General features: G+C 34.3%; 1 protein-coding gene across 4 annotated transcripts in view; it reads right to left on the bottom strand.

Moving 5' to 3' along the window:
- Window positions 1-13,702, bottom strand: part of Rtn4 (reticulon 4) — a 59,971-nt gene that overhangs the window by 22,707 nt on the left and 23,562 nt on the right. Inside the window, exon 1 of one of the 4 annotated variants that reach the window (XM_048352926.1) lies at window positions 7,368-7,691. The exons of the other annotated variants lie outside the window; for them this stretch is intronic. Coding sequence (XP_048208883.1) covers window positions 7,368-7,401 — 34 coding nt within the window. The 5' untranslated portion in view covers window positions 7,402-7,691. Of the gene's footprint in view, window positions 1-7,367; window positions 7,692-13,702 lie in introns of those variants that run through there. 4 annotated transcript variants of the gene reach the window in all.

Genomic DNA, 13,702 nt, shown 5'->3' with positions numbered 1-13,702 from the left:
AGACAGGCACTGGAAGATGAAGGTTCAAAGCCAGCCTACGCAGGAAAGTCTGTGACACCAGCATCTCCAATTAACCACCAAAAAGCCAGAAGTGGTAGAGTACTAGCCCAAAGCAAAAAAGATTCAGATACAGCACACCCAGGCCCTGAGTTCAAGTCCCAGGACCAGCACCAAAAAGCAAAACAAAACAAAAACAGATCAACTACAAAATGAAAACTTCTTTAACAATGGTTTTGAGTGATGTTAAACAACTAACTTCCCCATAAAACTGGCAGTTCTTTAGAGACTAAAAGCCCTAAGAAAGTAAATGAAACTTTTCAACATTTTACATAAAGAGTCCATTAATGTATACAATTCACTATGAAATACAACAGTAAAAGATGCTGTGCTGTCTTACTGTATAATTTTGTGACAAAAAGCTATACTCCCAAAGTTAAATTCTTAATTTAATGTTTTAAGACAAAGTTCTAAATCAACCTCCCCTCATTATTTAGTATGAAATTTGGGTCCATTCAGTCATGTTCTCCCCTAAAGTTCAAAATGCTTAAATATTACAGGCAAGTAAAAACAAGCTATGGTTATTTGTTGTCTCCTGTGAATGCTACTCATTTTAATAAAATAGTAGGATTCAATTATCATCAATATACCTCACTTATCATTAAAATCACTAGTAAAATCACTAGCTGGGTGCCAGTGTTTCAAAAGCCTATAATCTTAACTATTCAAGACACTGAGATTTGAGGATCAAGGTTCAAAGCCAGCTCAGGCTAACAAATTTTCAATTAATCAGCAAAAACCAGAAAGAGAGGCATAGCTATAGTGGTAGAGCTCTAGCTCTGAGTGAAAAAGCCAAGTGAAACCACAAGGCCAAATTCAAGTGCTGGTACAGGTACACTCATAAACTGACATGTTGAATGGTAACCCCTTGGTACAACTACTTTAAATTATAAAAATATAATTTAAAAGAAATTACCTATTATTTCTTTCATGTGGTATTTCAGTAGAGATCAGAGCAGAAAGGAATCCTAATTTCCCACTTTTCTAAACCATGTTAATTTCCCCTTCACAGGAAAATCTACACGTTTAATATCATTTTCGAGGGAAAATAATATGTGGTATCTACATACTCAATCTCAATATTGTCTTTTTTTTTTTTTTTTTTTTGCCAGTCCTGAGGATTGAACTCAGGGTCTGAGCACTATCCCTAGCTGCTTCTTCTTCTTCTTCTTCTTCTTCTTCTTCTTCTTCTTCTTCTTCTTCTTCTTCTTCTTCTTCTTCTTAAGAATTCTTTTTTCTCAGCACTACACATTTTTCTTCTTTATTGTCAAAGTGGAGTACAGGGGGTTACAGTTTCATATGTAAGGCAAGTACATCTTTTTTTTTTTTTTTTTTTGCCAGTCCTGGGGCTTGGACTCAGGGCCTGAGCACTGTCCCTGTCTTCTTTTTGCTCAAGGCTAGCACTCTGCCACTTGAGCCACAGCGTCACTTCTGGCTGTTTTCTATATATGTGATGCTGGGGAATCGAACCCAGGGCTTCATGTATACGAGGCAAGTACTCTTGCCACTAGGCCATATTCCCAGCCCCCTAGCTTCTTTTGCTCAAGGCTAGCACTCTGACACTTGAGCCACAGGTGCCTCTTCTGGCCTTTTGTACATATGTGGTGCTGAGGAATCGAACCCAGAGCTTCATGTGTACGAGGCAAGCATTCCACCACTAGGCCATATTCCCAGCCCTCAATATTGTCTTTACTTGTACAGATCTTAAAATTTTTAAATTGCAGTACCAATTCTTGCAATGGTATTATTAACATTTGATAGGTTTTTGGTTACATTTGTTTGACCTTCTAAAGTAAATGCTATAGAAAATGAAATTATAGGAGTGATAATACAGTAGTTGAAGAAAGACAACAGTATTGTAGTATCTATCAAACCCCATACAGGTCTAAGAAGTGAAAGCCATGAAGCAGAATACATATATAGTTACAAACATCAACCTTTTTGAGAAGGAAGAGAAAACTGAAAATATGATCGCAACACTGCTGCAAGGGTAGGTTAAATTTTAACATCCTTATCCCAAATTCTAGCAATAGATGGGATCAAGTGCATACATAAAAAGGAAGCCGAAGGATATCAAGAAAAAGTAAGAATTCTATTCATTGCTTAAACATTCTTCCTATATTCAAGCATGTAATCCAATCTTTGAAAGCTAAAAGAAATTATACCCAGTCCAGGGAGTTCCCACCAGGCTTAACCACATCTACCCTCTCCCATGGCTGTTGTAATTGAGTAGTGCTCTCTTTCATTGCAGAGGCCCACATGAAAAGAAAATTACATCAGGCCCAATAAGATGCCAGATTTAGACTGCATAGATACAACATCAAAACATGGGTCGTTTTAGCTCCCCTATTTCAGCTTCTTCTATTTTTCTATCTTTGGTTATTCATGCACAAATACAAATCATAAAGCAGAAAGGGTCTCATGCCACCAGTTAAGTGGTCCTGAACAAATAATTCTTTTTAGGTTTTTTGTTATTGTTGTTTCCTTATCTGCAAAATGAGATAGTCGGAATAAATGACTATAAAAAATGCCTTGTCTAGGCAACAAACAGTACAAGAAATGTATCCAGTGCCCAACGTATGATACTGTAACCTTTCTGTACGTCAGTTTGATAATAAAAATTTGAGAGAAAAAAAATGCCTTGTCTGAGGATATAATCAAAAATTCCTGAATTCATATAAGTGGCTAAAATAACTTAATTTTTCCTTTAAGGGAATCCCTTTTCTAACTTTTTTCCACTAGGAAAAAAAACTTACTATTTTTCAAAAATGTACATGTAGAATTTAAAGCAGGAGTAAACCTGAACTCGGAGGTCTCAGCTTCTCATTTTTTTCAGAATTGTGCAGACCCAAGTATGAGACTAGCAATGAAACTACTATTTCTGCCTTCAAGGAATTTATAGGCTAGAAAGAGTCAAGATACATATAAATTGCTGTATTAGAAGGCCCACACTGAAAACCTACTGATGGGAGTTACAACAAATATGAATCACTCCTATCTGAGGAATCTTTAATACAACTTGGGCAAACAAAATGGGAAGATCATTTTAAGCAGAAAAGAAAACATGAGCAAATGCTGTAGCAGGCATGTTTAGAGAACAAGTCCTTCAATGTAGCCTCCACTGGGTCTCATGTTGAGAGGATAACATAAAAGTCCTGGCTGGCAGCATGAATTTAACTTAAAAAAGAACTGAACTTTAGGAAGATTTATTTTAACTTGGCAGTGACACTTCAAATTTAGGTGGAAAGATCACTTCAAATCCTGGCAAAAAATCAGGAATATCCAGTTTGGGGAAAATAAAGAAAAACAAAAACATACTACCAAGTACTCACCCTTAGAAGACTCTTAATCCTAACTTTTCTACATACATAGAAAAGGTGTGCACACCTGTTATTTTTTTTCTTTTCTTAATATAAACCTGGTTCTCATAAAGTGATTTACTTAAAACTGACAAAATAGCTAACTTGGAAATGGTTTTAAAAAATTAGCAATACACAAGACACTGTTACATCTTAGCACTGGCTCCATGAAAGACATTCATTTATTGCTCATAACAATTTGCAGTCTTTCTGGAGGGCAGTTTTGCAACATGCATCAGAGGCCTAAATAAATACTATACCCTAGAAATTTTGAAATAGTCCTGGATTAGAACAAAGGTTTGATTCAATTATATTCATTTTAGCATTATACTTGAGGCATTTCCATATTTAAATACTAACACATAAAATGATGTAAATACATACACGCTTTTAAAAATGTATTCCCAATCTCTCCCTGTGAACTGATAGGTTTGCTCTTCTACACAGCTTCTAAATTTTCTGATATATATATATATATATATATATATTATATACATATATATATATTGCTACACTACTAAACTAAAATCTGTAAGAAATACCTCATGAATATCTGAACACTGGGCTATTCAACTAAGTTCAGAATTAAAAGGAGGAGTCTTCCTCCAATCAGTAACACTCAAAACTGGTGGTTTATGTCAAAGTTCGTTTCTCAGACATTTTTTGCATTCTCAAGAAGAAATCATGCATTTCAAGTACCAGGACCTCTACTTCTTTCTACCTGAGTATCAGTGCGGGCATTCACCTGTGAGTCACATACTCGGCAAATGTTAGCTTTCAAAGAAAGTGAAAGTGGCTTCCAAGCAACATTCAAGAACTACCACAGAATCTGTGCAAGGCAGAAGGCCCCTAGATATGTCACCCAAAGCCAAGCCATCTTGAGGTATAATTAAATTTCTGCATAGTATTCATCTACCTTATTTTGCACTGATTCCCAATTCTCTACCATCAAACCTATCTTTTCTCCAAACTTCAGAGATCTTCTTCCCTCATTTTCAAGTGCCAGATCTTAATGTGGCATGTTCCTACCTACCTTAACTCTTGTTTCTCTTAACACTAAACCACTTGTGGTTGCCAACCACATTTCCTTCTGAGTGAAACGTCATGCTGTTCTTTGAGTCGCTCCCTCACCCTAGCCCTGCACATCTATGCCAAAGGTCAAGGGTTCCATCCCTGAGTTTCTCAGATCAGACTTCCTTTTCACACCCTATTTTAGGTCAAGTTCAGGGTTGTCATTTTAAAATATGACACAACTACAAGCATCCTAACTAAATAGCCTTCCTCTCTTGATTCTCCAAAAGGTGTCTTATACAACATCCCTAAGTAGTAGCAAACTTCCTATTACTCTCTACTATAAAACTCCCAAAGGCTTGGGATAAAATTCCAACCCCAATGTCTTCTACAAACTGGTCCAAAGTATCTACTCATAAACCAGAAGACCTCAAAATAAACCCTACAAATCACAGAAAAGAGGAAACTAAAGAATTCTAAAAGGGCAGGTTACTCTGTCCAAAATCAAATTAAAACATAATAGAAGCTTCAAATTCTAGATTACTGTTTTTCAAATTTGCCTTGTTACAAAATGAATTACATCAGATTATGAAATGATTTACACCACACTACCAGGCCCTGAAAAATCTGATTCAGTAGGTTAAGATGATAGGAATCTATATTTTTATGTTGTACTAGTGATTATCATGCACATAGAAAGTTGTGGAAACTTGACCTAAATCTTACAAATCTATATTCTTTGACCACACCAATTATTTCTTTCAACTTCTGTCCTATTTTTCTGTTGTATCTAGAAAGTTCTACTGACTTTACATCTTTTTAGTGGTTATATCATTCTCCCACCCTGCTTAGTTTATCTGTATCTTTGATTGTTTTAATCCAAGTTTTCATATTCAAACACTAAAAAGATTTCAATTACTATAAGTGTGTGTGTGTGTGTGCTAAGGAATGATAGAAAATATGAAGACTATACAGAAAATGCAAATTGTTAATACTGGTCTTAGACTAAAAGATCAAATATCCAATAAGCAAATAATAAAGTCACACACACACATGCATGCATACTTCACCTTTTCCTAAGTCATTGAAATAAAAGCATTTCTCTTCTATTATACTTAGGGATAGTGTTTGTGGAGGAAGAATGAAAAAATGGCGGGGAGGGGGAATGAGCCTGAATATCCTTTTATATTTACATAAAACCCTACATTGTCTTCTTACATTGTCACATACTTTTCAAAAAAAAAAAAAAAAAGAACAAATTTATCCCATGGCAATTCTTTGGTAACTTGCAAATTTAAGTCTTACTCGGCAGTCTATAACACTAAAATTAGCTGCTGATAAAGCAAACACTAAAATACAACTTAATCAGAAAAAAAAGTAAAGTTAGTTTTATTCACCAACAAGGCCAAAACAAGCAATAAAAAGTATTGAGCCATTCCATTTACATACAAAGTAAGGCTCCACACAGTATCAAGAGTAAATTTGGGTACAATTTCTGGTAAAATATGGACTATATCAGACCTTAATTTCTCCTGACTTAAATATTCCTAATTTACTTTAGCAAATAAAGAACTCAGCATTTTATTCAATAGTCTAACATTTAAATTCTTAATGTAAAACCTTAGAAGTTATAGAATGGGCCCTAATGTGACTTTTTTGGCTATGTTTAAAACCTATATTTACTGTATCATCTTATCAAAAACTAGTGTATCAACTAATTTTTCACTGTGAACATTAGCACCTAGAAGGATAAAGAAATAAAAATATTCTTCTTGAGTTCACATACAAAAAGAATCATAAAGGGGGAAAATCCAAAGCAGCAATTGTTTTCTGTTCTTTAAACTGAATTTAAGATCTCTCAATGTTTCAACCTTAACCTTTTCCCTATATTTCTTGGTGGAGTAATTGTTTTAAAGGGACACTGTGTCAGTTACTGGAATTAGCTTTTAGATGGTGCTTTTGGAGACATCCTCATCTTGCTAACAATTCTGTTATAAAAACTTAAAGTATTTTAGAATAATTTTAAAATTTGAGTATAGCCAGAAAAAAAATGTAATAAAAAAACAACAAAAATAACTTGCTTACATATAATACCTATTTGGGCTACTTAAAAATAGTTCTAATATTTTTAAGACAACTTATCCTAAATTTTTAGATATTTAGTCTACCATCTTCCTCATTTAAAAATGGTATTTAAACCATATACATAATAAAATACAGTTAAAAATATTTATTACAGTCAACCTTTGACCACTTCCAGGCTTAAATTCTTACACAACGATCCACAGAGATTTGAAAGGATCTGAGCTTTCAAGGGGGAGGAAAAGGGAATCAAGATCACTGATTGGTTATTAGAAGAACAAAGGTAAGTGATTTAAATGTAAGTATGCATTTAAGAATATGTATATATTTGAACAATTTCAAGATACAGAAAATGAAGAGGCAGTTGGTAATATTTTAAAGGTTTAAGTTAGACTACCAAAGAAGAAAAGCTTTATATTGCACACACAGCTATCTTGCTACCTACACAAATCTTTGGATAGAATTTCAACTACCTAAATAAGTCTTTTAAAAATAGTCACAAATAACGTCATCATGGAATACTATATATATATATATATATATATATATATATATATATATTTACCACACCAAATGACCAGCAAATGAAATCTGTTAAAACTTAACTATTTACAATATGCAAGGTTATAAAATAAGACCTAAACAAGACTAAACCAAACACCAGTGAAAAAGAACGGCATCACATTTTCTAGCACACAACCAATTATAAAACCATATGAGATAGCTGTTTTAATCTTTTAGCCTTAAACCCTTCCCGGTCTTCACTTTTGATCCAAAATACATCAAAACTACAACACTAATCTGTAGTAATATGTCTTTGACTAGATATAAAAACTCAAGAACAGAAAGCAGACATACCCTTGTCCTTCCAGTTTTTCTTCTGACCGTCCATCTCTTGTCACAATCTGCCCTCCAGCTGCAATGATCAATTATGCATTCCAACAGAAAAACTGTGACTGTAAAAAATCTACTCCCCGATACATGAAATAGCTGTTTCCTCAACCCAGGTCTGCAGTCTGCTCTGCTGCACAACTGCAGCAGGACTGAAGTCACCTGACTTGTCTTCTGGGTGTGGAGCAATCTGACGCAGTGCACTCTGTAACTAGGCTACTAATACTCAGGCATTAATGCCCTCCTTCTATCTGGTTATTGTTCTCGTCATTTGCTTCTCTCTCATACCAAATGGATCCGCCTTTGTAAAGGCAGGGGCAAGCTAACAAAATGGCTAAGAGGGTTGTTTTTTCAAACAGTGCTACTGAATATACTGAAATGTAGGTAGACCTATTTGCAGTTCTTCCCTTTCCTTTCATTCGTCTCTTTGCTTTTCTTTGGACAGATGACTATGCTGCAGGTTCTTTTTTTAAATTATTATTTCAATTGAAACTTTAATAGTTACCTACGAAGGTAAAAATGGACTGATCCAAGAAGGATAAGAGCTTGAAAAAGGCTGAAATTCTTACTTTTAAATTTATTAAGGCTTAAAACACTCAACATTTTACAGTATCGAGGTATGAGCAGAGAATCAGCATAAAATTATTTCAGAAAATTCTTAAATTTCAATAATCTTAACTTCCTAATATTGTTTCTTTTGCAAGCATGGAAATCCAAAAATTTTCAAATATACACTTAATTGTATTGGTTCCAGCTCAGCATTCCCAGTCTTCCAATGTTAAATGTTTATATATATATGTATATATATATATATATATGTTAAATGTTAAATAAATACCACTGCAGACACTGTAAGTAGGTCCCTGAGTCAGGAACAAATCTCCCTGTTATAATTTTATCTTTTGCCTTGGAAAAATGACATAAGAGCAAATAAAATTTTTGATAAACATAAAACTAAGTTACAACATTTCTACAATTTTTGTTCAGTTCTACATTCCAATGCAGAATCTCATGTCTCATGTGCCACAACTGGTTTACCCGGTGCTAACACCTGCCTAGGCAGAAAACTTTGCAAGGCTGCACTGAAACAGGAAACATTTTCCAAAACTTGCTGTAAATCTTGGGCTGCAAAACCCTGAGAAAACCTGAACATCAGAAGTGGACTAATTGCAGTGACTCATTTTTTTTCCCTCTCTCTTCCTCCAATTTTAAATAAAGGAAAGTCCAGATAACTCTTAAATTCAGTTTGAGTTAACATTTAACATTAATTCATTGATCCCTTTCATAAGGTGATATGATAATGCTATTACCAAAATAAAACATGTGGCCTCATTTCCACAGTATTTACTAACTACAAAATACTTCAATATAGTGCTTTCTAGTAACAAGTCCTTCAAAACTGGGCCAGGGGCTGGGAGTATAAATCAGTGGTAGAATGCTGGACTAGCATGCTCAGGAGTTTGGGCTCTAATCCCAGCATTGCCAAAATTAGTAAAGTGAGAGAGAAAAAAAAACTTGAAGGTCAATAAAACCTAGCATGAGACTGACATACCCGTAAAACACTTCAAGTTAGAGACTACTACTCCAATAGAAGGAGAGAAAAAAAAAGATTTTCTGATAATATGAAAGCAATTAGCATTTATACTTAATTCACAGTTTTAGTGAGTTTAAAATGTTTTGTTTTGTTTTTTACTCAACAGTCTTAAGAATCTAGTTGAAGATGTTTTTGACATTTAAGAGTCCTAAGAATCTGCATTACATGTAATTCACTCATTTGAACATTAGGCATAATCTCCCCCAGAGAGATTAAAAAGTCAAAATAGAAGGCTTTAAGTTCTATAAGCATTTCAACCATGTTAGTGATAACTAGATCTTCACAACTATTAAGTTTGGTTAGCTAAGCAGAATACTTAAATTTGAAAAAACTTGATGGACATAATGGGAGGGAGGTCGGCCATGGAGCTTGAACTCATGGCCTGGGTACTGTCCCTGAGCTTTTTCACGCAAGACCAGTTTTCTATGGGTTAATTGGAGATGAGTATCACAGACTTTCCTGGCTGGCTTTGAACTGCCATCCTCAGATCTCAGCCCCCTGAGTAACTAGGATTACAGGCATGAGCCAGCCATAGACAGAACTTTTAAAAGTTCACAGTTCATAGTTGCTATCAGCAGCTTCCCAATCCTCAAGGTCCTTATCCCTAGGGTCTTCTCCCAAACATGACAAAGGTCTTCCCAAATGTACCCCCAACCTCTTGCCACCAGATGCGATGTTCTGTAATTACCTGCTTTCCATGTCTCTCTTCCGACATCCCAAATCAAAATGTTCATTTTCTTACTGTGCATAATTATGTAAGCAGGAAGATTACATCAATTCTTACCAAAGAATTTTTAAAATCTTCTCTCTATAACTCTTTCAGAAAATTTCATACGAGCATGTGTATTTCCTAAGCTTGTACCTAACTGGTAGAATTTCAGACAGCAGAGAACTGTATTTTAGAAGAGACAACAGTAGGCAAGACAAATGTCAGTCCAGATCTCCTACGGTATTTTTTCTTTTCCCATTTGTTTCCCACTTCTACTCTGGTAGTCGGCAAGAACTTGGTTTTGTTTTGCTTTGTCTCTGCAATGGTTATTGACACAAGGGACATAAGATGGGAAAGACACAATCACATATATCAAAAGTGCTACTTTCTAAGTTAAAAACTGCTTGCATGCTGATCTTGACAACTGCAATCATTATTTCCATGTCTAGCAATAGAGGACAGGAGTCTCTTAATTAATATGGAACAATTATAGCTATACCAGCCTTATACTTTTTTCAAAGCTCTGAGCTATAGAGAGGAACAAAATTAAGCAATGTTTCACTACTGAGAGGTACTGAACAAATTTTCAACCCTGCCGTATGTTGTAATATAATGCCCTCTATGGTCTAGATGACAGCACAACATTACTGAATTAAATCTTAAGAAATGAAAGCTTTAATTTAGAAAAATGACAATACAACATAAAATATCAAAGCTTGAATATTTTTAGCACCTAGATTTGGTTTCATAAACAATCAATGTTAAATTCCATAGAGAAAAAAATTAAGAGTGGTCCTGGTCAATGAAAATACTAACTTAGTATATTAAAGCCTAAAATACAAAGCTATTCCCAAAGGTCCAAAACATTTGTAAACTCAAAGTTTGGTCACTAGGCTCTCAATAAATCTACCTTTTAAGTCTTCGTTAAAGTTCATTTTCATTAAAGGAAAAACCTTTATGATTATTTAAAATCTTAAATGACAGCTTGACTCTAGCATTTGTTCAAACAGGTAGAAGACATCAAAATTCAAATGTGCTTATAAATTCACCTTTAAAGTTATTTGTAAGATACCTACTGCCCACTAAACTCTGCCCAAGTGAATTTACTCCAGATGATCAATTACAAGTAACCAACTGGCTTGTTTCCCATCAACACTAGATGGCACTAACACCCAGTCTACAGTTGCCCAATTGACCAGGGACAACCAATTTAGCAAAGACTACTCATAATGTCCCGGGCTTCCAGACTGCGGTTGCCTGAAACTAAAGGCCTAAGTCAGTGTGATGGAAATAAGAAAAACAACTCCACCAGCAAAAAGACACATGAGACAAATTACCTCAACCAGAATCCAAAATCAGTTTTAAATAAAATAGGTCAGAATTAAATATAAAAATGAAACAGTAAGTAACAAAAAAGGTAAAGACTTTCCTTTGTGAAAAATGAAAATGTCCACTAAAATATAAAATAAAACTTTAGAAAATTGAGGGAAAACTAATACACATTTGCATCCTATATAAAGAACAATAAGATCTGAAAAAAAGAACACCTTACATTTAAAAATAGGCAAAAGATATGAATATGCAATTCACAAAAGACAAATACCTAGTAAATGTTGAATATATTCATATTCACTAACAATAAAAATCAAAACTATGCTCGTACCATCTACCAAACCAGCAAAGGATTTGTTTAAAGTGCCAAGTGTATAATGTCTGGAAGAATATTTAAGAAATAAGACAAAGGGTAAAAGGCAAACCAACCCAACAGCAATACTTACAAGACAATATGCTGTAAACCAACTGTACAACTTGGCAGGTAGATGGGGGGGGGGAGAGTTGGAGAGAGGGAAGGTGGGAGAAAAATGAGGGAGGAGGTTAACAAGTTTGAAATGTACTCACTGCCTTATGTGTGAAACTATAACCCCTCTATACATCACTTTGACAATAAATAATTTTGGAAAAAGAAACTGTCAAAATTCTTTAAAATGTTTGTATTCATTTACTCCTTATTTCTAGTAACTAGAGAAAACACTTGACATGTAAAAATAAATGCAAATGTAGTGACTAATAAATTAGCATCATTTATAAACTAAATATTGGGATGCTCAAAGGTTCTAACAGCAAATTGAATGCTTAAATTATATCCATACTAAAGATTACTAGGTATGAAAAAAAATCATGTGGTAGATGGAAACGTTTACATTATTTAATATATTCCTACAAATACTTTCAAGTTTATACACAATATGAAGAATGATTCAAATTTAGTACAATATTCATTTCTATTACTCATAAAATAGATATATAAATTAAAAACTAGAGTACATTCTAAAATATTAACAATGACTATATCTGAGCAATATAATTATTTCATCTCAATGTATTTCTTTCTGAAGACGTACAATGAGGACATATTACTTCAGATTTCTTCAGGAACTATTGCTCTGACCTTAAAGAGTAGGTCCTTAAGAGAGAATTCCTAATATTAAAATCACCCAAACTCAAACAGATTGCTACAACATTCACTCGAGGTGAGGAAAAGGCTCAGGTTTATAAAATTCTCAAAGTTAATTTACTTATTTTGTGACATTATATTTAGTTATATCTATTCTTTATGGCACGTATATTTTCAATCTGTGTTGAACCTCTATGAGGTACTAAATAAATCCTCACTAATTTTAACGTAATTCTTATGTTTTCAGTTATTTTTACTTGAAAAATGCTTCTAGATTAGTATTGGTTCGGGACTGTGGTGGGTACAGATGGAACATTGCAAAACAATGTCACTTTTTAAAAGTATATATAACCAATCCCTTTATTAACAAGTCAGACTCTACCTTAAATACAGTTAAGGCTATTTCCTAATAGCCTCCTAGTTAAAAAGTCTCTTTACTGTTTGCTTTGACTGATGGATGGATTGCAGTGCTAGGATAGGACCAGGGTCTTTATAATAACGACAGGCACACACTCTACCACTGAGCTATCTCTCTACCCTTTCTATCTGCTTAAATATTTTAAAGTTCATGCTTTTTATTAGACTAACTACTCACCATCATAAGTCCAACCAATAACTACCCAAAAGTGCTCTTAGTATATTTTGCTCACTAAAAATATTTTAACTAAAATACTAAACCTTAGTATTCATAACACTTCAGTGAGGAAACTCAAAAGTACATTTAAAAATGAATATGCAAAATGTTACATTATAAAAACAAAAGAAAGCTCTTACTAATGTATACATGTAAGAATTACATACTTATGATGCATCATTTTTAAATTCTTCCTAGGTAGGTGTAAATGGGCCCTTTGAAAGTTCTTATGATGAGCCCATATGGAGTTCTTTTATCAGATTACATATCATAGTTTGAGTATAATAAATAATTTGTGATTGGTTAATGCTTTTCTCACCAATAGTTCTAAAAGGTCAGCAAGGCACCTTCTGTATTCTGATTGTGAACTGAAAATAGTATGTGGATGAGTGACAAATCAAGCAACCTACAAACCCATTAGGCAGCTGCTATCATTAATTCATGTTCTCAATGGTTGAAGTTCACCATTGGCCTACCAAAACATGAACAGGTAGCAGCTGTTTACCACTACAGGGTTATCAAGTCTCTGCAAAATGTCTTGCTTTGGGCACCTGTGATTCATACCTGTAATCTTATCTACTTGAAAAGGCAAGAAGTGTAAGGAGGATCATTTTCCAAGCCAACCTAGGCAACAAAAAACAAGGCTTGAAAAAACCTAGGCTTGAAAAACAAAGCAAAAAGGGATACAGGCATGCCTCAAGTCTTAGTGCCTGCCCAAGTGTAAGGCCCTGAGTTCAAACTCTAAAAAAAAAAAAAATACACATACAGAGAGAGAGAGAGAGAGAGAGAGAGAGAGAGAGAGAGAGAGAGAGAGAGAGAGACCCAAGTACTTCCTTATACTTTGTCAGCCCTCATGCCTAAGTGTTTAAAAGCACTGCCATTTATTAATTCTGAACTATTAGCTATAGAA

The sequence above is a fragment of the Perognathus longimembris genome, chromosome 8 (assembly GCF_023159225.1).
Source record: "Perognathus longimembris pacificus isolate PPM17 chromosome 8, ASM2315922v1, whole genome shotgun sequence".
Classification (NCBI taxonomy): Eukaryota; Metazoa; Chordata; class Mammalia; order Rodentia; family Heteromyidae; genus Perognathus; species Perognathus longimembris.
The sequence above is the reverse complement of the archived record's forward strand: the minus strand, read 5'-3'. Positions and strand labels throughout refer to the sequence as shown.